The sequence below is a fragment of the Eurosta solidaginis genome, chromosome 3 (genome assembly GCF_040869045.1).
Source record: "Eurosta solidaginis isolate ZX-2024a chromosome 3, ASM4086904v1, whole genome shotgun sequence".
NCBI classification, from domain to species: Eukaryota; Metazoa; Arthropoda; class Insecta; order Diptera; family Tephritidae; genus Eurosta; species Eurosta solidaginis.
In genome coordinates, this window is record NC_090321.1 from 219,187,900 (window position 1) to 219,213,308 (window position 25,409).

The 25,409-nt window shown below is 37.6% G+C and overlaps 2 protein-coding genes across 14 annotated transcripts in view; one reads left to right on the forward strand and one right to left on the reverse strand.

Moving 5' to 3' along the window:
• Tsen15 (tRNA splicing endonuclease subunit 15) overlaps positions 1–18,978 on the forward strand; it is a 35,174-nt gene extending 16,196 nt beyond the window's left edge. Inside the window, exon 5 of one of the 2 annotated variants that reach the window (XM_067775187.1) lies at positions 16,482–18,978. The gene's annotated coding sequence lies outside the window, so the exon portion shown is untranslated. Of the gene's footprint in view, positions 1–16,463 lie in introns of both variants that reach the window. The other variant, XM_067775186.1, reaches the window with a different exon arrangement.
• Pkn (serine/threonine-protein kinase N) overlaps positions 1,282–25,409 on the reverse strand; it is a 278,814-nt gene continuing 254,686 nt past the window's right edge. For all 12 annotated transcript variants that reach the window (XM_067775179.1, XM_067775177.1, XM_067775178.1 and 9 more), the window contains 6 exons: positions 24,167–24,850; positions 23,897–24,086; positions 18,471–18,652; positions 16,684–16,791; positions 16,474–16,614; positions 1,282–8,124 (listed from right to left, as the gene is read on the reverse strand). In XM_067775179.1, coding sequence (XP_067631280.1) covers positions 7,981–8,124; positions 16,474–16,614; positions 16,684–16,791; positions 18,471–18,652; positions 23,897–24,086; positions 24,167–24,850 — 1,449 coding nt within the window. In that variant the 3' untranslated portion in view covers positions 1,282–7,980. The remainder of the gene's footprint in view (positions 8,125–16,473; positions 16,615–16,683; positions 16,792–18,470; positions 18,653–23,896; positions 24,087–24,166; positions 24,851–25,409) is intronic.

Here is a 25,409-nt window from a genome sequence, read left to right on the forward strand (position 1 = left end):
TCGGGGTGTGTCGTTATCGCTAGAACAACAACAACAACATGCCTGGGAACCCATATATTTTTGCTCCCAATCATTTAGGACTCCAACGCATTCATCCAATAGCTCAGTAGTAATTATGTAGCAAGGCCGCCTGGCTGTCTGACGTAATGAGGACACTCCGCGAGGTTCAACCTCTTCGTAGACATTCAGTACCGCAAACTTTTATTGCAGTGATTTCTGCGAGAAAAATTGTGGTATAGCATCCCATTGGTAACGTTTTCTTGAAGTTCGGCCCATAGATACCATCTCCCTTTTTTTCGTCATCAAACTTCAATCCATCTATAACTTGACCTCTGAATCACGGTTACGCGAGATTCTGAGCGTAGGGGTCATTGCAACACGTAGTTGCAATATGGGATTTCCCATGCGCTTTCTTATAACTTTCATTTGCCTTGTCATATTTTCGATCTTTAGCTCAAAATTATTTTGAAGTCTTAGGGAAGGGAGGTGTGCCAATGCAAACATAGTCGAAGAGTCGACTGCAGGCAAAGAAAGCTTTTTTTGCATTGTTCGAGGTAGTATCTGGATGAGCATTCCACGTGAGGGTTTTGTCTGGTGTAACCCTTAAGTATTTTGATTCCATTCAAAATCGGATTTTGGTGCGACTTAGGGATGGATCTAGCATAGATAGTTTTCTTCTAGGGCAGTTTTAAGAGGATTGATAGACATTGCTTTAGGTACCACACCACATCTTTAACTTGCTTTAAATTCTTTTAATATTATGCATATAAATCATAGTTCGGGCAGGACAGTTTTGCCGGGGCGTATTTGATAAAATGTTAATTCTCAATTTCGATTGCGGCGTCGCCATGGCAGAACGATACAAGGTGGCAGCATCGTGACATGCCTACAAACATAAATAAAAATTCCATGTACTTTGTTTTTGTAAATTCGATGGCCAAATATCAAAATCGTACTGCGCCGGAAGTTGATGTATCAAATTAAATAAAAAAAGTTTATAATCAGCTGTCCCATGCTCCCACCTTGTATCGTTCCGCCATGGACGTCGCTTATAATTTGAGACAAACGCTTACTCAAACTCTTATCAAAGGTTTTTACAACTTGAACAGTAGCTGAAAAGTTGTTTAAAAGCCGTTTCGATTGCCATCCGCCACAGTCTATTTTAAGCTGTCTTTGGAGCATAGATTTAAACTTTTTCAATTTGAGAACTAGCAAAACTTTTGTATGCAAACCACCTTTAAAAAAATAAAATAATTGAATAAAGATAAAAATCAACTCAAATTTTTATGATTGTATATATGTTTTTATTTATCATTCATATATATTTTTTTATTATCAATAATTCAAAATAAAAGGGAAATGAAAAATGGGTAAATTTAATAAGTAAATATTACAATTGAAATTACTTTTAATTAGATAGGTAATGTTTGTTTAAAGTAATTTAACTACAAATCTAAAAGTTCTCAAAACAAAAAAAATAAAAATAACATTAAAAACTTATAGGCATAATCATGTTTAAATAATAATTTTATGATTAATGCGATTACAAGCAAATGATTTATATATTGAGTAATATATTTAATAGAGTTAAACCAATGATGCTTCAAGCTATCGGCGGTTCATTACTTAATTTATGCTCAATAGATTCGTTATGTAGTTTAAAAGTATTTAAAAGTGGACCAATAGTATGTGGTGTATAACATACAATGTAGTATAGTATTTTTATTTTATAGCTTTTATTTTTTCAGTTCATCTACTACACCTTGTTTTTTTTTTTTTTAGACATATTGAAACGATAGAAAATTTGGCCAAATATTATAAAAATAATTCTAGATTACACTTTCATGATAATTTTTTTAGGTTTTGAGCAATTCGTTTTTTGTGTTTTCTATTTCTTTTTTCATTTGTTCCGTTAATTGTATTATTTCATTAAAAATACACATAGATAAAACAAGCTGAATTGCTTTTTTTATACGTTGCATTTATATTTAAAATCTTCAATTCGTTCCTTATTTTTTAAATGGATTTTCATTCTAATTCACTTTTAGTAGTTGGGTCTTTTTTTATCAAATCAATCAAAGCTTACACTGATAATTTTTTTATCGTAATTTTCAAACTCTTACCTATCCAGAATAAACCCCGACATATAAAATGTATGCCCTGCTTGCAATGTGTCCCCACATGACACCTTCAATTGTAATGTGGAACCAACGCCCCTAACACCCCTCTCATTATGGTCCACCCCTGCTGAAACAGCAAGTTTCCTTGGACTCCCGTTAGAGGATATTGATGACAATTTGTGATCGGTCACACCTATTGGATGGGGCGAAGCACTGCTACAACAACAACTTGGCAATTAAAATTTTGTTTCTTTGTTTTTTTTTCGTTCTCACTATACAAGAAATATACTTGCTAACATATTTTATGTTCAATTTATTTGATAAATTGCAGTTTTAACTGTGAAAAATGTTAGAAGAAAAGTTACCGAGTGAGAAAAATAATTTCACTTGCAAAGTGTGAAAGCGCGCTTAGTCAAAGCAAATGTCAAATTCTTCTTGTTATGCGTATGAAGTTGGAAGATGGCTACTTTTTCATGTCAGATGGCGCTACTGTCGCTCGATCTGCCCTTCTCTATAAAAATACGTGCAATTTACTCATAATGCAAACGATTGTGTAAAACGCATCTTTATGAAAAAGTGCTTATATGATGGGGCTTTTAGTGTTGCCAAAGAGAAATTTGTATTAATGTAGCGTGACGGGCGCTAACTTCGTAATTGCGCCTTGGTGTTGTTGCTGTTGTAGCGATAAGGTTGCCCCCCGAAGGCTTTGGGGAGTGTTATCGATGTGATTGTCCTTTGCCGGATACAGATCCGGTGCGTTCCGGCAACACAGCACCATTAAGGTGCTAGCCCGACCATCTCGAAACCGATTTTTGTGGCCATATTAAACCTTCAGGCCATCCCTCCCTCCCTACCCCAAGTTCCACGAGGAGCTTGGGGTCGCCAGAGCCTCGTCTGTTAGTGAAACCGGATTCGCCGCGGATAGGTGAGGTTGACAATTGGGTTTGGAGAAGCTATATATTGCGCTGGAAACCTGAAGGGTTGCGCTACACAGCCCCTTGAATCTGGTATTTTAGTCGCCTCTTACGACAGGCATACCTACCGTGGGTATATTCTGACCCCCTAATCCGATGGGGATGCGCCTTGGTGTAATGAAATGGTGTGACTGTTAAACAGCCTTAGTTATAGCAATTTCTACGTGGGTTTCGCTCAATACAGGTAATATTAACTATGCTTCGGATGTAGCCGTTTGCACTTCAGTTTCTTTTTCTGTAATTTCCCTCGTCCCTCCCGAGCCCTTTATAAATATTTCAGTATTTTTCTAATTGACCAAGCGGCTTTTTCACAAATGGTGCTGCTCCATTCTGTATATTTTACTACTTTTTGCAGTCTCATATTTAGGCACTGTACTTCAAGCCGAAATAGTTTTTCATTGGTAACATTCGTTAGGGGCACACGAACGGCTCAAACCAAAAACATTCATAACGAAAACCAACATTTCAATCATAGACCCAGCAACAAAGAAAATGTGAACTTAATTTCATTTATAAAAAGTGCATTCTAATTCACGCTAAACGTATCTCTTAAGGGCTAATTAAACTTCCTTAACCCTAACGCCATAGTCGTAACCATACCCATATCCATAACCATCTCCAATGTGATCGATTAATGGTGAAAATTTCATAAAAATGAAGAAAACGTAAAAATTTACAAACATATTCCACAAAATATAAGTCTTAGTCATAGCGTATCCAAAACAATGAATAAAATCAACAAAAAGTTATTAAATTCACCAACTAAAATATGTTTGAGTTATGGAGAAACCAAAAACCAATTGGTTGGCTATGGTATGGTTATGGCGTTAGCGTTATGGTATGGCACCATTAATCGATTACATCGATTTCCATAAGGTTGGTTCGATCAGCTGTTTTTTCTGGTTATGGTTATATGGTTTAAGTCACCACTAATTGGCCCTTTAGATGTGTTCAAAAATTGCAAGGAAATGAATTGTTTTTCTTTTTTTTTATTGCAACTTGGTTGTTTTATACATATGTATATGCCATTACTTTTGTCTTGAAAAGCCCTATATTTCCGTTTAATGTCCTTTTGAGTTCTGAAAACCAGTTGCAGCAAACTAAAGCTACCATGAGAAAATGACTGCAGACCTGAGAAGAACATTGAAAGAAATTGCAGAGCTTTTCCAGATAAAAATATTGATGTTATCAATTTTAAAAAGCCAATGTCAAATAACCATGTTACAACAAACAAGTGTTTAGGCTGTGTTTGCAAGTACCAAAGAAATAAAAATAAATTTGCTTCGTGACCCTTTCAACATAAGCTTCAAATTTAGGGGCAGACTTCCCACTTTTCTGTTTCGTATAGGGACCAACCAAGTTAAATATTTGATATTGAACTCCGATTGACTGTTAAAATTATATATTGTTATCAATAATATTTCCATTTTGTAAAGCTGCAATGTGGTACGGTTAATGTTTCGCTTCTTTTTCTGTTTTTTTATTTTTTTATTTACTATTATTTTTTGCTTAGTTTAAAAATTTATTAGGTAATCAAAAATTTCAGTTAATTCAAAATTGAACTCGGTTAACTCTAAAAGCATGCGGACATCTTCTCTATTCAAACGCATGGATGAATGAATCGCCGTTGAGGCAAACGCCTGAATTGATTATATTCACGCATGCAATAAGTTGGCTGATTTTAAATCAAGGTCGATTATGTTCGTTTAAGCAAGTTGGATCATTGAACACGATCATGTTGCCGAATGTAATAGAAGGTTGTTGTGTTCGATTTTTGCAGTTCATTGGTATGTATATACATATATGTACTCCATATCGCTTTATCTCATTATATGAATTTGCGTATAAAATGCATAAATGCTGTTTCTTTTTTTAATTTGAAGTCTGTTATGTGTATCGTTTAATCATTTCAAAATTTTTTTTTTTTTTTATCATTAGCACTGTGTGACTGTTTTAATATACTCTCCGTGATATACCTCAAGCAGACAGAATTTTTTGCTTAGAAATTCGAATACATTCTTAAAAGTTCAAGTACTGGATAACATGACCATTTCCATAGGATGAAGCATATATTGGTCCCAGATTTATTTCTGTTTACCTCACGTACAAGACCTTTCTTTCGCATTTGAAACAAAATGTATATAATTTTATAGCTCTCTTAACGCATATCCTATCGCGTTACGATTATAACTACTCAGTTTTCCCATATTTAACAGGCGATGCTCGTCCAGAGCAGTCACGTAGAAGGTTCGACGTGGTCATGTGAAACCGTTCTCGAGCTAGTCGGGCTAGTATCTAATCTATCGGATCTACATATATCTCAGAACTTAAAAAAAAAAAAAACCCATTCCAGCGTTGCCATAGCATTAATTCAATATATTTTTAATTAATGACATTTTCACACAGAGACTTAATGAAGTAATAAGTCAAAATTTCTACCATTATAAAACTCAATCTACCAAATACAAGCTCTCATTATTCGGATTTTATTGCCAATGCAACAAACGATAATCAAAATTTAATTATTTAAGAAGTTCACGAAAACTAGGAAAGCAGCAGAAAAATGCAGTTTTTATTTTGGCAGTATTTGCAGCAAAAAAAAATATGGCTTTCTTAAAGATAGGCATGCATTTGGTTAGGTACAACACCTATGAATAATTGCATATTAGGGCGGGTCAAATTGTATGGGGAAAAATGCGGGAAAACCTTCAGGTGCACATCCGTTTCTGAATCTATGGGTCATACTGAGTAATATTGTCCATGGGACCATAGGTCTGAAATGAATTTCGAGCCTCCCTAATTTTGTTAGAAAATTTTCTATCCCAATCCGAATCTGAATTTGATATTTATTTTCATGTATTTTATTTGTGAGAGCCGCTATTTGGATTGGGATATAAAATTTTCTAACGAAATTAGGGACCCATAGATTCAGAAACTGGATGTGCCTTTTCAACAATAAATTTGACCCACCCTACTGCACATGCATTTTATTTGGATTATCTTTTAAAATAAAGAGAAAACGGCTGGTTACTTTTAGTTATTTTTTGTAAAAACCGTTATATTTTTTTGGGGTTGCTGTTCGTTAATGAATCATTAATTATATCACTAAAGGAATTGTTTTTGCATTTAGTTTCTTTGTGAAATTGCTATAAGATAAGACGCCTATAAAACAAGTTCTGTAGTTTTCCCACCGTAGGTATGTCTGAATTAAGGGGCGACTTAAATCCACAGAACTAATGGTCCTAGCTGTCAAAATCGTTCCCGAGGCCGCCGCGGTGGTACCAGAAGGTGCTGGTATCTGAACGTTTCGAATTCATATCCAGCAAAGTACTGCCCACACCCGCAATATTCTCATAAAAACCTTGAGTAGTGTTATGCGGTTACAAAAACAGCAACAAAAACATGGTATGGCGATTTCGTACTGTCAGCGCATTTAGGTTTGACATTTTAGAAGAAAAACCTTGATAAATTCATCGATCAATGATTTTTTGATTTCGTCATTTGAAATTACAGACATAGAAAAATCAATAAAAATTATACTCTGGCCCAAAATCATTAAAAATTAAATGACAGTCTTTGGCAGAAAAAAACCTAGACAATCCGGCACGTTTGCTGTGCCGGCTCTCGTGGGAATGCAAATTAAGGCGACATTGAGAGTTATGTAATTTCCTATTGGGCAACTCACTAAGCAAAATTATTTCAATTTTTTTTTTAATAAAATATAAACTTTATTTGCTTTGTTTCGCCATCTAAGTTAATTTTTTAATTTTATTTTTTAATTAATTTACAAATCAAATTTTATTAATTTGCAAATCAAATTCATTTCTAATATAAAATCGATTTTATCGAAGGAAGGGTTTGAAATCACGCAAACTTGGCACCATCCTAAACCATAATATGTTTCTATCTATGAAAAGTGATTTTCGGCCTCAGGAATTTTAGAGTGCATTAAAAGTTCTGAGCATGCTTATTTTATCTGCTTGATAAAGGCGTACCCTTTGAAAAACGTCCTCTCTCGAAAACTTAAAGAACGTCCTATTTTAGATTTTTATTCAAAAATGCCCTATTTCGAAATTTGTTTCGAAAATCCCCCATCTGAGCATATTCTATACAGTTTGACGTTAGATAGGGTTTTTACGAAGAAAATCTGAGATGGGGCGTTTTTGAACTGGCAGCTGAGATGGGGTGATATTGCTTCCACCCAGCAATCGATATATGATCCCCACAGAAAGTATATTTTTTTGCCTAGTTAAATTTTTTATATATATATGTATGTATATATTCAAGCAAAATATCTAAAAAAAAATTTTTTTTGTTAAACAAACAAAATTTTTCATTTTGTAAAACATTGTAATATAAACTCGCCGTAAATTAGTTTTTCATTAATGTATATATGTATATAAATGTTTGTATATTTTTTTCTCGTTTTCATGCATATAAATATTCTATTTTTATCATTCATGCTCCTCCTTTTATGACATATTGAATTATAATTTTTTTCTTCTATTTACTTTTTTCATATATACCTAGCAAAATTATATGTATGTATGTTTATATAATATAATTTTTACTTAGAACTAAAATGCTCAATCGAAATAAGTCACACCAAACATTTGAACAATTATCGCAAAACACTCTTTTTTTAACAATTTCTAATATTTTAAATTCAAAAACATGTGTCCAAATAACCAATGCCTTTTTGAACGTTTCTATACCGCCTTTCCAATCAAAAAATTTATATTCATTACTCTGCGGTCGCATTCATCATTATTTTCCATTCATTTCTTGTGTTTTCCTCTTGTTTTTTTTTTTTTTCAATTTACAATTCATGCAGACAAAATTCAAGTTGAGTTTTCAAATGCCAGCTGCCCATTTTGGTTTTTACATCAACACCAATCGGCTGTGTATGTGAAATCATGGAAGAACATTTGCTCTTCGTCGGTCAAATGCCTTGGCTCCTTTGGAGGTGTCAGTTGTGGCTTTTCAGATGTAAATTCTTCATCGAAGTTCGATACATCCTCCAAGTGATTCTGAAAAGTTATTTTGTTTTAATTAGTTATATGTGGGCTTACTTTGAAAGAAAGAAAAATATATATGTATACTAGCCTGAGTCGATTTGTATGGACGAAAGCTAACCGATATCGCGCCATCGATTTTTCGATAGGATTCGGGCTAAGGAAAAAAAGTTCCACTACGCATACCCAAAAAATAATTTTCGAGCCTGCGAGAAAACAGCGAAAGGGTTAATTTTTCGACCAAAACACTCCCCAAAACCCAAAAAATATTTTTTTTGTTCAAAGACTGTTGTAAAAACGTTGGCGATAACAGTGTTTTGAAAAAAAAAGGTTTTATTTTTTGATTTTGGGGTGTTTTGGTTGAAAAATTTAGTCTTTCGCAATTTTTTTTTCGCAGGCTCGAAAATTATTTTTTGGGTATGCGTAGTGGAACTTTTTTCCTGAGCCCAAATCCTATCGAAAAATCGATAGTGCGATAATATCGGTTAATAAATCGACCCAGTCTAATGTATACATTGTTGTGCAAAACAAAAGCAACAAATTCAATGCAAATATATAACGGACTATATTACGTTAATAAATTTAAAGCAAAGTTTTTTCAAAATATGTAATAGTCATTGGCGATTCAACTATTTATAAAACATTCACTAACTTAAAGCAGTTACAACTGAGCACAACAACAGCATAGAGCATAGAGCTGTGCAAAACTAAAGCAACAAACCAATATTTTGGAAACGAACCTTTCCTTCTTAGTAGATTATGATAATTCCAACTTAAAAGTATGATTGGGTTTCGATATCATCTGTCACTCTCCATTGATTTTTCACAGTGGGGAGTAGCGGTTTCATGTCCAAATAAGTTTTAACTCGGAAATTTCTGTTTTAAAAGCCCGATGAGGTTTTCGAAGGGATTTAGGGATTTTTTCTAGTTTAACGAATAAGAACTAAAAGCCCGTTGATTTCTAGATGCTAATTTACTAGTTTTGAGTAATATTACGGGTCATTGTTGTACTAAACAATAATTGTATGGTGCATATTCTACTGCTCCTGCAAGTTTATTTTCTTTTAACCTTTCTATAATACAATTGGGGAGTAATATATGTAATCTTTTTCTTATAAGAGTAGAAGGGTCACTCAAAGGCAGGAGAACTGCTTCGTATCATAATTTGGCTACCCAAGTTGGTAATATTTATTTTGCAGACCAACAATGTTTCAAGACGATTGCTCTAACAGCGTTGATCTGAGAATCGTATTGCAAGGTTAAGGTTACCGTCAAAAATTTGCATTATTTATTACCTTTTGGATTCGACTCCAGAACGGCCATCATGAAATCAATAGTCGAGAAGAGAAAAATCTTTTACTCGGAGACAGGGCCCTTTTTATTTTGAATAATGATGTGGTGTTATAATCGACGGTATTAAGACAAGTGTTATCATAATATGATAGAGTGCAAAATAAATATTTTCTCCAGGGGTTACCAAATTATGATACAAAGTAGTTCTTCTGCCTGTGAGAGACCCTTCTACAAGAAAAAGATTATAGCACTCCCCTCAATTTTATTATAAAAATAAGTTTTAAAAAGAAAAAAACTTGCAGGCGCAGTAGAACATGCGCCAAGCAAGAATTGTTTGACTTTTTTGTTGATTTTCCGACCGGGTGATGTATATTGGAACGATTTTCCGTCTTCCCTTGTCAAATTTGGTTCGAATTTCGTTCTATTTTGTTGTTGTCGTTCGTTCTTTGTGTGTTTGTTGTTTTGTGTTTAGTTGTTATTGTGTGTGATATCTTTGTTTCTTGTAAACAAGTTTTAAAGTTTGAGCCTTATGTCAGAAATTGTGTTTATCTGTTCGTTTATTATTCTACCGTCGAATGTTTTCATTTCTATGTTTTCGAGTACGTTGAGACGTCGGCCTTTTGCTTGTATGTGAAGGACCCTAACTGTTTTATTGATGTTTGCTGGGCAACATTCATTTTCGATCATGTGATTCGCGAAGTTAGACTCTGGTATAATATTTGGGTTCCGTGTTTTTTTGTTGTAATCTCTAATGTGTTCTCTGAACCTAGTTCTTGCTCTCCGTCCTGTTTGTCATATGTAAGTGTGTTGGCATCCGCAGGTAAGCTTGTATACGCCGTGGCTTCTAGCTTTCGTCCTAGATTGTTCGATGTTTTGAACGCTGTGTTAATGTTGTATTTTTTAAAAAAGTTTGCCAATTTATATGTTGATTTTCCAGTATATGTCATAGTCGTCCAGGTGTTATTATTTCCCTTTTCATTATTTCTTTTTGGTTCTCCATGCGTCCCTCTGAGCTTATCTACTAGTGCTTTTGTATAACCGTTGTTTGCAGCAATGTTATATATTACTTAAAGCTCTCTCTTATATGCTTCTTGTGTAAGAGGCGTTCTTTCAATTCAATGTACCTTAATGCTGCATTTTTATGATGTTGGGGGTGATTTGAGGTATTATGTATTATTGTGTCGGTGGCAGTCGGCTTTCTATATATGTCGTAGTTAAATCTTTTCGCTTCTTTGTCAATGTTTATCGCGAGGTCTAGATAGTTGATTCCTCCGTTTTTCGGTTTCCATTGTGAATTTTATATTCCCGTGCTGCTTGTTGAGGTACTCCAGTACAAGCTCTTCGTTATTAGTAGTTAATAAGTTAAGCATAAATGGCACGCCTAATTTGGACTTTAGCTGCTGTATGTACTTTTCTTCCAAATTTTGCATGAACACTTCCATAAGAACGGCTGATGTGAGGCTTCCCATTCTAAGACCGATTGTATGTCTATATATTTTATTGTTGAATTGAAAATAGTTTTGACGTAAAGTGGTTCTAAGCGTATTTGTGATTTGCATAATTTTCACTTTGTCTTTGTATTATGAACTATTGTTGAGCTAACTATGTTTAAAGTCTCCGATAGTGGTATTGATGGGTATAAATCTTTTATCTCAAAAGATACCAATTTGCTGTTCTTTGTTAGCACACAGGTACAACAGACAAATACACAATAACAACTAAACACAAAACAATTAACACACCAAAACAAAAAAACCGACAAAGAAGGTCAAACGACTAAAATCACAGATTTTTACCTACCCCAGTCAGCCACACAAATCGATCAGTAAAAACCACCCTCGGTTCTGAATGATCACACAGCACATACACATAAATATACACAAGCATCAATTTTCACAATACCTGCTCATGAACCTTCGAACTATAAATGCAATACAAGCGATAAAAACAGATCAGAACGAAAATCGACACTGATGATGGCACAACGCCGAAACCGGTTTGTCTCGAAATCAAATTTGACAAGGGATGACGGCAAATCGTTTCAATATACATCAAGAATTGTTTTGTACAACAATGACCCGTAATATTACTCAGAACTAATAAATAACCATACAGAAATCAGCGGGCTTATAGTCTCTTTTTGTTGCCCAAGAAAAAAATCTTGTATCCCTTTGAGACCTTCATTGGGCTTTTAAAACGGACTATACCCAGGTAAAGCTTATTTGGCACTAAACCGCTACTCCCCGCTGTTAAACATCAATGGTGAGTGACAGCTGAGATCACTACTCATAGCCTTATCACACTTTCAGGTTGGAAGTACACTAACCTACTAAGTAAGAAAGGTTCGTTTTGAAAATATTGGTTTGGTGCTTCAGTTTTGCACAGCTCTATGCTAGGCAAAATACGCATTTGTGGTTTTGTGTTCACTTGTAACTGCTTTAAGTTAGTGAATGTTTTATAAATAGTTGACCCGCCAATGACTGTTACATATTTTGAAAAAAAAAAACGTTGCTTTAAATTTATCAGCGTGAAAAAAACATTATATATTTGCATTGAACTTTGTTGCTTTTGTTTTGCACATCACTGTATATACATATACTATGGGAATATTTTGTTAAAAAAACATTCTTGCTGCAGGATACAGCTTACTAGGAGCTTCAGCCGTTGAAAAGTCTGTAATTTTATACGAACACTCTTGATACATGTCCAAAAATATCTAGGGGGATATCAAAAGACCTGTTTTGGATCCAGGATAGCGATTCCGAAAACGGAATACAAAAATGTTGCCTTTATCAAAAGATATTAACGAAAAATTACCCCGGAGTGCTCCGAAATGGGGTGGGATCCATAGCATTTTTTCCCAGAACACCTTTTGCATTGACGGCCTTCGGCAGCGCTTATAAAAAAATACACTGAGTGGGTCCAACACAGGTTTGGAGACCAAAACTATATCCGCGCAAAACACTTGTGTTCACAATTTTTCTTTGTGGGTACGTCAAAATCATCAACATTACAAAAACCACATGAAAATTCGCAAATATATCTTGACAGATCCAAATTCGCGATCCTGGATGAAAAACGCGCCATTTGATACCCCTCTTTATATTTTTGTACGTGTGTTTAGTGTCATGCTGTCGTATAGAATTACCGAAAAATCATGGGGTCATGCACAGTGGTGGCTTTGATTCGCGGTAAGGGTAAATGTGATATCTTTTTTGTTCGGTCTGGAGCTGGAATGCCATGCAATAAAATCGTCAAGAATAAGACGGGTTTCACCACTTAGCAGCGCACTGATATAAGGGCGATAGCCTCTTGGACAACAGGTGGCAGGAGGAATATAGATGTTAATTATTTCTAGGTTAACATCACCTGATGGGACAGTTATGCCTTGACTTTTTAAGGGTAATGTCGGGTTGAAATATAATACTGTATTGCAGAGTATGACGGGTGATAAAATCGGGGCCTCCACCATTATCCCTTACGGGATCATTCCTATGATGTTGTAGCCATCACAAGTTCGCAGGTCGGATCTGTCTGTTAGCTTCGTCTTTTGAATTACGACTATTATTTTTATTCATGTAATCGTTTATCTTCGCGATCTTTCCGGTAAACCAATTATATTGCAGATTTCTGAATTGCAACGGGGGGCAGTCGTCACTCTGTGGGTTAGGGATAGGTGAACCCACCTAGATGGGTTAAGGTTTTGTCGTTTGTGCTGTTCGACTGCTGCTGGTGTACCTGGTGTTGATGAGTTGGTACTTGTGTATTGGCAGCACGGTGCACTCGCCAAGGCATGAACTGCATAGGACTGGTGTTACAATCATACAATTTTTTTGATGTCAAACGGAACACGTGGTGTGTGGAACCCGAAGCTGATGACTCCTTACGGGGGTGCGTGTGCCAAAAAAGGAGGAGATAAACGGGGGCAGGGGATAGTGCTTGGCATTGCTTCAATCCATGCTAAGTCGATTGAAGTGATGGTTTGGAGCTGCTGTGTGAGCTGGAGGCCTCGTTTGGCGTCAGCAACAGCGGGCTGTTTATGTGGCGTGCTGAGCAGCGTTGCTTCTGAAAGCTGGTGAATGTATGCTTTAGTTTAAACGGCGGGACGTCTTTGGGGCCAACAGCAGGGAGGAACAAACGTTTTATAAAAATTTCGGGGTCGACGAATATTGGAATATAGCCCAAAACATCCCAACTCATGGAACCATCCTTTGCACATGTGTGGAGTATGACCACAATGATAGGAGTATGACCATCTTAAGTAGCTTCTTTTCAGGAATATGTAGCAAAACCAATTCCTAGGGCCGGGGTTGTTTTCAATAACTTCCCGCAGTAGGAGGGTATGGAACAGCCCAGCTGCAAAGAGGTGCTCCGTGGTCGGAAAAAAATCCCGAGTCGCTCCGGTACATAGCACCTGCTTCTTCCTCATCTCGTTTTCGTCTTTTCCCTCAAGGGATTGATGGTGTGGAAAAAAGGGCGAGGAGAAAGTGATGGACAGGGCCTGAAACCGGAAAGCGAGAGAGAGAGACTATCTTTTCAGTGTTACCCCATTTAACTTGTTGTGTCCCTCCCACAAATTGTCATCCTCGGAGCAGCTGGAACCGTGGTTTTACTGCATATTCCGGAAAAGAATCTGCTTAAGGCGGTCATACTCCTGTCGGAGTGTCACGTGCAAAGGTTGCTTGCATCGTTCGGAATGTTCTGAGCTAGATGTCAATATTCGTCGACAACGAAATTATTGTTAAACGTTAGTGACTCCCTGCTGTTCGCGTCCAATAACGTCCCGCGGTTCACGTTTAGGCGTACCTCTGCAACCTTCAAGCAGCAACGCAACTCAGCTGGTCACATCAAGTGCCCGCTGCTGCTGGCGCCAAGCAATGCCCGCACCTGCCCGCGTCTCGCACATCCTTTTTTGGCATCCGCACTCGCGTAAGAAGACGCCATCAACTGCTGGTGCCCCGCATAACGGGTCCCACATATCAGCTAAGAATATATACGTTTGGGTCATCAGTCCAAAGCAGTTCATGCCTTGGCCTGTGCCACCTTCATAGACGTTCTGAGCTTAGCAATGGACACCCTCTGACAGGTGCATTCGTTGCACCTTGCTACCACAACACAAGTACCAACTCTTAAACACCAGGAGCAGTAGTCAAGAGACGTTAACAGCCAGATCGGACCTCCGAACTTGCGATGGCTACAACATCCACAGGAATGACCGTGTAAGGGGTAATGGCGGAGGCTGTGCTTTTATCAGCCGTCATACCCTGCGAAACAGCCAATTTCAACCCAACATCAACCGCAGTGGAAAAAAGCTTCGAAAGTCAAGGCATAACTGGCCGGTCATGTGATATTAACCTAGATATAATTTGCATCTATATTCCCTCTGCCGCCTGCTGTCCAAAATACTATCTCCCTGATATCAGTGCGCTGCTAAGTGGTGACAACCACCTTAAGCTTGGGATTTTATCGCATACCACGAACTCTGGATCCAGCCTACAAGTCGACAGCACTTGCGCATACTCTCAATACAGCTATGAGCAAATTTCATCACCTCTGACCGGTGGACTTTAATTAATTTGAAAAATGAAAATTGGAAGGACTATTAAACTTTCACAAATAAATCTTTCGCTTCTTTCCCCCTTCTTAGAACACCTGAAATCATACCACACTTCCCGGCCGAAGCTGCAATCCTAGCATGAGACCGTGACCTAACGAGACAGCTTGACCCTAGAGACCTCCCCCAGCGCGATAGGGGGTTAGAACATACCCGCGGCAGGTATGCCTGTCGTAAGAGGCAACAAAAATACCATATAGATTCAAGGAGTTGTCAGCGCAATATATAGCTTCTCCAACGCAATTGTCAACCTCACCTATCCGTGGCGAATACTGTTTTATTAACAACCAAGGCTATGCCGACCCCGAACTCCTCATGGATCTAGGGGTTGGGAGGGCGGTATGGCCTAGAAGGCCGCATGTGGTCATAACAAATCGTTCAAGAGATGGTCGGGCTTAGTACCGGATCTGCATCCGGCCAAGGACGATCAACATCGATAACATTCCCCAAGGCCTTCGGAGAGAGTCCTTATCGCTACAACAACAATAACCCTAGAGAGCTGCAATAGGATATTATGCGGTTGGTAAATGAACAGAAACGTGCCAAATGGGAAGAGCATCTAAAAACTGTAACCTATCTGTGGATGTCGACAAATTGTGATCAACCTCAAATCCTGGTCTAAGCCGGCAAAACACAGCCTTAAAATTTCCATCGCCTTTGGTTGTAAAACTCTGTCGAACTTAAAGAAATTTGCGAGCGATTTCTGCCGGCAATTCGCAATACATCCTTTCATCCTAGACGCCGTGCAAACTGACTGGCACATGAACACAAGCACGACGTGCCGCCCATTACCATCACCCCTACAGAGGTTAAAAAAGCCAAAAGGCCAAGCCCTCTAAGTCAATAAGCCAAGACGGTATAGCCATGACAATACTGAAACAATTGTTGGGCCTTTGTGACGTTCCGGAAACCAAAACCATTAAGGTAGCAGTCCGACCATTTCGGGAACGACTTGATTTGATGAAGTTAAACCTTCTGGATTATCCCATTCCCTCCGTCCGTGAGGACCTTGAGGTACCGAACCTCGCCTTCTAAAAATGTGTTTGACACTTTCTTAATTGTACGGGATTCGTATCGCGTAGATGAAGTTTAGAAATGTTTGGACTAATTATAAATAGCAGAGCATAAATCCCCATCCCTCTTTTTCCTCTTAACATCCCATTCCTTTTCCTCTCACATTTCTTCAACTCCTCCCCTAATCACTTCACCTTCCTTTTTCCCGCCTTGCAATTCTTCCTCCTATACCTTTTCAACTAATTCCTTCCCTCTGCCTTTCCCATTCACTTTCTCTCTATATTTGACACCTTATATTCACCTTCTCCTATCTAAAGTCTCATATTTTCTCAATTTCCTAACTCTCACCCATTCATCCCCCTCAAAGGGTTAATATACCTACTTGTCGATATCTTGTATGTATAACCTATCTAAATATAATTTTTATTTACAGTTACACTTACAATTGTAGGCACAAACGGCGGCTTCACTTTACGTAACAGCAAATCATCCCAACTAATTGAACGGAAGAATGCTTGTTTTTTAACATCCTCAGCATCACGCTCAGACGACCCCAATCTACGTTCAGGATTTTTTCGTAGAAGCTAGAATATTATTAAAATTAAATAAGTATTAAAATTGTTTGTGCTTAAATTTAAATGAATTAAAATTACCCGACGCATAATTGCAATTGCCTCAAGTGATAAAAAACGTGGATAGCGCACTTCATCATTCACAATTGAATCAAATACTTCTTCCTCATCATCGCCTGGAAAGGGAGACTGTAAAGAATAACAATTATTAATGGTAATAAAAATATTTATGTTTGTATTTTTAATGGTGTGTTCTATTTTTATACTCAGCGTGCTTTGCATACAGAGTATATTAACTTTTATTGGATAACTTTTGGTTGTACAGGTATAAAGGAATCGAGATAGATATAGACTTCCATATATCAAAATCATCAGTGTCGAAAAAAATTTGATTGAGCCATGTCCGTTCGTCTGTCTGTTAACACGATAACTTGAGTAAATATTGAGATATCTCCACCAATTTTTGTGCACGAGCTTATCTGGAGCCAGAATAGATTGGTATTGAAAATGAGCGAAATCGGATATAACCACGCCAACTTTTAATATATATGTATAACATTTTGGAAAACATAAAACCTGATCATTTAGTAAATAATACACCTAGAATGTTGAAATTTGACGTGTAGACTGACATTGAGACTCTTGATAAAAATTTGAAAAAAAAAAATTTTAAATGGGAGTGGCATCGCCCACTTGTGATAAAATCAATTTTACAAATATTATTAATCATAAATCAAAAATACTTAAACCTATCGTAACGAAATTAGGCAGAGAGGTTGCCTTTACTATAAGGAATGCTTTGAAGAAAAATTAACGAAATCGGTTAAGGACCACGCCCACTTTTATATAAAAGATTTTTAAAAGGGTCGTGGACGAATAAAATAAGCTATATCTTTGCAAAAAAGAGCTTTACATCAATGGTATTTCATTTCCCAAGTGGATTTATAACAATAAATAGGAAAAACTTCAAATTTAAAAAAATGGGCGTGGCACGCCCCTTTTATGACTAAGCAATTTTCTGTTTCGGGAGCCATAACTCGAAGAAAAATTTACATATTGTAACAAAATTGGGTACACATATTTTCCTTATAGCAGGAAATATTTCTAGAAAAAATGGACGAGATCGGTTAAGGACCACGCCCACTTTTATATAAAACAAGTTTAAAAGCGTCGCAGACGAAAACAATACGTACAACTTAGCAAAAAAGAGGTTTGTATCAATAGAATTTTACTTTCTAAATTGAATTATAACATTAGATTAGAAAACACTAAAATTTTTGAAGATGGGTGTAGTACCGCCCCTTTTATGACTAAGCAATTTTCTAAGTTTCGGGAGCCATAACTCGAAGAAAAATTAACATATCGTAATGAAATTGCGTACACATATTTTCCTTATAACAGAAAATATTTCTAGTAAAAATTAACGAAATCAGTTAAGTACCACGCCCACTCTTATATAAAACAAGTTTAAAAGGGTCGCAGGCTAGAATAATGAGCTATAACTTAACAAAAAATAGTTTTGAATCAATGATATTTCACTTATCAAGTTATACTGTAAGAGGAAATGGGGAGACATTTTTTTTAAATGGTCGGTGCCACGTGTTATGTAGAAAAGTAATTTATCTGAAATCAAATGTACAATTGAAGCTCACGCTGAGTATATAATGTTCGGTTACACCCGAACTTAGACACCTTTACTTGTTACTTAATATTTAAGAATTCTTCAGCTTAACACCGGCTTCTAATAATTTCAGTTTCTCTTAAACAAAACTAATAATTGAATATTCAATTATAAGCCGGTTTTAAGCTCAGGTAATAAAAATATAAAAAAGCAAAAATAATAATGAAGTATCTTTAAGTATAATTACCTCGCCAACAAGCATTTCAAATATCAAAACACCCAAACCCCACCAATCCACAGCGCGTGTATAAGATGTTTCAGTTAGCACTTCGGGTGCCAAAAATTCAGGTGTACCACAGAAAGTGCCAGTACGATCACCGAATCCCATGCCTTCCTTGCATAAACCGAAATCGGCAATTTTCACATAACCTGTAAGAAAAGTGAACATATTAAATTATATTTAAATCAAAGTCCCTATAATAATAATAAGCAGTAATAAAGCACAGTACAAAATATCTAGAAATCAGTATACACAGAAAGTAGTCGTGGAAGCTCAAGTAATGGAATGCCTACGTACTATTTGGTCCTCGTTTAATATGCAGCTACACAAAACAGAACATCTAGTGAGAAACTAGAGCGGATATGCGGCTTGTTGTTGTTGTAGTAGCGAAAATGACACTCCCCGAAGGTTTTGTGGAGTGAGCGATGTTCATGGTCCCCTGCCGGATGCAGATGCGGTACGTTCCGATAACAAGCAACATTAAGTTACTAGCCCGACCATCTCGGGATTTAGTATCCCGCCGAAATTGAGGTCGCCAGAGCCTCGGAGAAGCTATAAATTGCGCTGGCAACCTCGTGAAAGGGTTGCCCTTCACAACCCCTTGAATCAATTTGGTATTTTAGTCGCCTCTTACGGCAGGCGTACCTGCCGCGGGTATATTCTAAGCCCCCTAACCCGATAAGGGGAGATTTGAAAACATGTCTGACGTCAGCACTGTATAACACTGTGTGCATCCCAACCGTAAACCTAAAAGCCAAGACAACATTAACAAATGCAAAGAGATTTATTGGCATCTAATGATGTTCATTTATCAATGCGCGGGCAGCAACAGAACAAGGTGCAAGACAATTACTTAAACGGCACCCTTTTAACTTTTACAGTAACAGCTAGGCGGCCTTTTAAGGCAACAATCTTTTGTATAGTATAACAATAAGAAGCTTTTTAGAGTACAAACAAGCCCATGAAATGTTTGGTAAGGAGAAACTTACACCTATGTATATTGGAATCCGAAACATAACGAAAATGCGCATGAGATGGTAAAGCAAGGCGGCACTTTTGAAGCGACTTCTACGCCAGACTGGCAAAACGTGTATAATTGGCGCCACCGTCGGAAACTTCAGCCTCCACGACCAAACCTCACCTACCGAAATATAGTCACATCCAGTACTAGGTGCAAACATAAAAAAACCCATCAAGCTAAATAGCTGTCCTCAAATCTAAGAACACTCAACATGTCAGATCACTAAACTCCACGACCACTTTTGTGCGCCTAAAGCGTGAAAGATAAAAACACGAGGAAAGCTATCTGCTCTCTGGGAGCACCGATTAGCCCGAAGTATGGTATAATGCAGAATTCCGCGTTGCAACTGAAATAAAGCACGCTACCTTCAGGACCACGTTGATATCAAATACAACAAACAAAATATGCGAACACTATCAAGATGTAAAAAAAGGACGCCAAGAGGGATAACGCCTTCCAATTTTACTAAAACATTCGGCGACAAACGGACACAACGACCTGGTAACCGATGCTCAGAGAATGTTTGGATTATGGAGTGAACAATTCTCGGCGCCCTTAAATGGAAACAACGACGAAGAACCCAGGGAAGATGCTGAACATAATCTAAAATTGAATTCGATGGAATTAATGTTTCCCCACACGACTATGAAGGGATAGGAATAGCAATATCCATATTAAAAATACCGGAACAATCCTTATCGACCTGTTAGCGCTGAAAAGAAGGTTATGGGAAACAAAAAGCCGACGGGCAAAAGAGGGCATGAAAGTTGTTGGCAAAGAGAGCAAGGAAGAAATGTTTAGGATGTGGAAAGAATGATGGGAAAATAAACAAGGCAGATGGACAGCGAAACTAATCACATATTTTGAAGCATGGAGAGCTTACCCAAATGCTCTGGGCACGGGTATTTCAAAACTACCTGTACAGAATACAAAAAAGCCGAAGAACGTAAGTGCGTTTACGGCGATGCAGACGAAGACTATGCTGAAGCCACTCTCTTGGAGCCAGAATGGTGTGGTCCAGAAGAGTGTGGCAAGAAATTAGTGAATTTGTAGAGTAAAAATGCGAAGTCCGAAAACAAAAAAAAATTTTAAAACAACAAAGCCGCGCCCGCTAATATATTTCTTGGGGAGCTAAAAAAATGCGGTGGCGAGGAGTTTGTAAAGCACATGCATCAATATCTATGCATATTAGAGTCGAACGAGTTCATGCCTGACGATAATCTAAGTCATTTGCCCAATTCAAACCCGACATCAGCAAACTGCAAACACCAAATTGGAAGAGAAGCTCGTCCTAAATCTCCTGGAAGGAACTCATCAAACTATTTTTTGTGTAACATAGCTTCTTTGAACTGAGTAGTCCAAAGGAAACTATTCTCTCAGCAAAGAAAAATCATGGCACTGCTCATAGATTATTTGAGAAAAAAAATGTCGACTGATTTATGGTCCTCTACGCCTAGATCTAACCATGAGCTGTATAAGCTTAACCCGGAGAAGAAAACCATCCATGCCAGAACCATTCCTAGGTGGCAACCAACTCGGATTTTCAATGGAAGCTAAATAAATAGGGATTACATTGGACAAAACCCTCACGTTAAATGTTCATCCAGATGCTACCTTAAACAAAATGGTATACTGGACATTTGATAATGTTGTGAAGCCAATAGTTACATATGCTGCCTTAGTTTGGTGGCCGAAGATCATGCAAATAACTGCTATAATAAAACTAAGCAAACTACATGGAAAAGCTTGTATTGGGATAACCGGTATGATGAGAATGCCCCCTGTTGAAGCGCTACTGTGCGCCCCTTGCCATATGAGGGCCAGGTTAGCCTGAATGTCTCACACGACGATATGGCTGACCATAGTCCATTTGCAATTCTTATAGTGTTTGTGTTCACACGAAGCCTGAAAGTGACCATGGGTGTACCTACCGAATCGTTTCCCGGAAGGATATGGTCGGTGGTGCCTCTTATGGCCAGCTCGTCTGCTCTGCAGTTGCCTTCAATATCCCTGTGCCCAGGTACCCATATAAGGCTGATATTGAAGTGCTGAGCCATCTCGTTAAGAGATCTGCGGCATTCAGTGACCGACTTTGCGTTGTCGACGAATGAATCCAGGGCCCTTAATGCGGCCAGGCTGTCTGAGAAAATAAACACCCGTTTACCATCCTTAGGCATAGACCCGAGATGATTCACAGCCCTGTGTATTGCCAGCATTTCTGCTTGGTAAACACTACAGTGATCTGGTAGGCGAAAAGAGACCTCTAGACCCAGATCCGCACTGCACTAAGACTTCAAAATATGTCTGAGTCTGTTTCACAGATCTATCGAAATTTCATGACAAAAAAACAGGAGCTGATATCTATGGACCTAACTTCAAGAAATCGATACCAATGGGATGCTACCCCAAAATTTTTCTGGCAGAATTTCATGCAATACAAGTTTGCGGTAGATAATGTCTACGGAGCGGATTAACCTCTAGGAGTATCCTCTTTATCTCAGACAGCCAGGCAGCCTTGCGTGTCTTGCATTGTTACATAACTACTTCTAAGCTATTAGATTAATGCACTGTAGGCCTAAATGATCCAGGAGCCAAAAACAAGGTTTTATTAGGATGTGTTTCCCGCTATCAGGGACATAAAGATAATGAGCAGGCAGACTACCTACCCAAGCAGGGTGGTGTAGCAGCATTCTTAGTACAGAGCCCATCTGTGGATTTACTAAGGCATACACTAGGAAAGTCATAAGTAGAAGATAACGCAGTTTACACAACAATAGATTCACTGCCCATAGCAAGGACAGGTCAAATTGTTTATGCTGCAAGCAACGAGCCAGCGAATGCGTCGCTTTGGCAAGCACAGACTCCCGTCAACGTGGCGTGGCTCTTAATCCCCTCGTGATATGAAGTAACAGGTCTTTAGAGGTGCTTAAATACATTAAAAGCTTCCACATACAGTAATAGGCTAAAAGGTCAAGCATAACAGATATAATAAAGGTCGCACTTCATCGGCATGGTGCTCAAAGCCATCGGCATGGTGCTCAAAATGTAGACTGAGGAGGGAATACCTGAGCCCGTATATGGGAGCAGACAGTGAGAGATGCGCCTACTTCATTGCAAGCACCAAGTTGAGAACGATTTAACACTCATTGACATCTCCAATTGGGGCTAGGTTATAAGAAATCGAAACTGACCTGTGAAGCACCAAATAAGTAAGAAAATCCTGGCTGTTGACAAAGTTTTTCAGTTCGCTCGTAGGGAACGTGTCAATAATATGAGCAAATTCAGTCTATTTGAGGTGCTAAAGAACTTTATACATAGTTGTAGCTATAACTGTGTTGGCAATATAAATACTTTTATAGCACTTTGTTAGGTTATGAACGAAACAATCCAAACCGAAAGGGGTCCAGTAGTAGTTGGGGTAGTTGATCAATCTAGCTGGCAAAAACTAAAACTGCAGTTATTTCTGTTAAAAAAGTGGTTGTCTCACTTCATTGTTATGAAAGGAAATTTTTGACAATAAATTCACGGCGTTCCGCGCAGAATTACTTCGATCGAGCCCACCGTTTCGGAGGGACCCGGAGTAATTTTTTGGTATTACATGAGATATGTATGTCAATATGGATATCAAACGAAAGTTATTTTACTCCGCATTTCTATTGACTCTTTTGAGTAGGGTTGCCACCTCACCTTTTTTATATTTCTTTGTATATCCACTACCATCTCGGAAACGGCTTGGCCGATTTGAATCAAATTTGGTACATCGATATAGTATTACATTTTAAGACTTTTTACCTAGGTGTTGCCACTGAGGGTGTTTTCACAAGGTTGCCACATATTGCCAATAAGGGTATCAGTCTCTTACAAAATTGATCACCACTCAAAACATCGCGGGTATGTGCAGCCGTTTTTGTTATTAAACTTTGAAACAAACATAAGCTAATGTATTGACAAAAAATTCTGACATTTTATGCCATGAAAAAAAGATAATGTATCTTTTTGTTTGCAAGGGTTTTAAAAGATTTAATATTGAAAAGTAGTAGCAATACAAGTAGAATAACTCAGTTAAAGCATGCGGTGTAAAAAATCTAACATATGAATTAAAAACACATTTAGCTGTCTTAAAAGAAAATTTAACTAGATTTGATTAAGGCTGAACAAGTGACCAAGTATTTAGGTTAGAAGGGCATATTGCTTTTCAATCCAAAATACATCGAACTGCACACAATTTTTATACAACTTTAGATGTGCGCGGTTAGCTCCGTTGACGTTGCAGATGGATAAGTATACTATTCAGTGGACATCTGGGAACGCCAGGGAGAGTACTTAAAAAAAAATAGGAATATTTCGAAAAATTACGCAAAAAAACACTCACCATCGGTATCCAAAAGCAGATTATCCAACTTTAAATCACGATAAATAATTTTGTTTTCATGCAAATACTGTAGACCAAGTACAACGCAAGCGGCATAAAATACAGCGCGCGGTTCCGAAAATACATCGGTATGAATGTGCATCATCAGATCACCACCGGCTGCATATTCCATAACAAAGCAAACGTGTTGCTGTAAAGAAGTTATACAAATAATATGCATATTAATAACTAAACAACAACAAATTCCAGTTCCGTCTCTCTACAACTCACTTCGGTTTGGAAACACGCATACAAATTGACCAAAAATGGATGACGCATCGCATTGGCCACTTCGAAAATACGCTTCTCACTTAATAGTGATTCAACTTCATCACGTGCTATAATATCACCCTTTTTCAACGCCTTTATAGCAAAATACTCATTATTGCTACGTAATTGTGACAAAATTACTTTGCCAAAATGTCCACGTCCCAAAACGCTCAACAAACGGAAATTCTCAATGGCCAACATAGCTTGTGGCATGGTTACGCCACCGATTGCCTGTGATTGGCGACGTGATTCATAAGCCGAATCACGATATTGCAAACCACGTGCAACATTGCGACGTCCACCAACACCACTTGCCGGCGCTGGTACTATTGGTGGTGGTGGCATAGGTGCAACATTGAGCTCGTATTGATTCTGATAGATAGGCTGTTGTTCTTGTTGCTGCTGTTGCTGCTGCCGCTGTTGTTGTTGTTGATATGGTGTCGCAGCAACTGTTGGTATTGCGTAACTTTGACGTTGTGCTGCTTGTGGGAAATGTGGCGCCTGCACTGCAGCCTGCCCGTAGACTGTGGGTGTTGGTGGCTCTTGTACAATTGGTGAGTCGGGCACATATTGCTTTTGTTGTTGTTGTTGATTATTATTGATGCTACTGTTGCTGACCGATAAATTGCCGAATTGTGGTATAATCTAGAAGATGGCAATACAGTTGATTAATAACTTATTTAAAGATGATTTCAGAAATATGTGTGTTTGTAAATTTTAGTTTATTATAAACAATAATTTTTTTAATAATAATAATTGATTTAATTAATATGTAAAACAACATATTTCAAAACTTGCAAATATTTAGTAAAATAGTTTGTGATCAGCCATTGCTGGTTAAAGCTTAGTGTAACACAACAGTCAAGAAAGCTCGTGGCTGCTTTTTACAAGCTCATTTTTAAAACAGCATATCTGCACAGCTAAATTATTGCACTTTATGAACGAATGTAGCTCGGGCGTAAATAATAATTGAATATTATGTAAGACGGCAGAAACATGACTTGTATAAGAAATTTATCTCATACTATTAATAATCATATATATTATTTCTAATCGCTGTTTTTTGTACGGGTCCCTTTTTCGCTCTTATTTGGAATCCAAATCTATAAATAAAGTTTTGGTTGTAAATATAGATATTCGCGCTATTAGCGAGCGTTGGGCAATTTTGGTAGTAGAGCTTTTGTTTAGCTATATTTTATTAAAA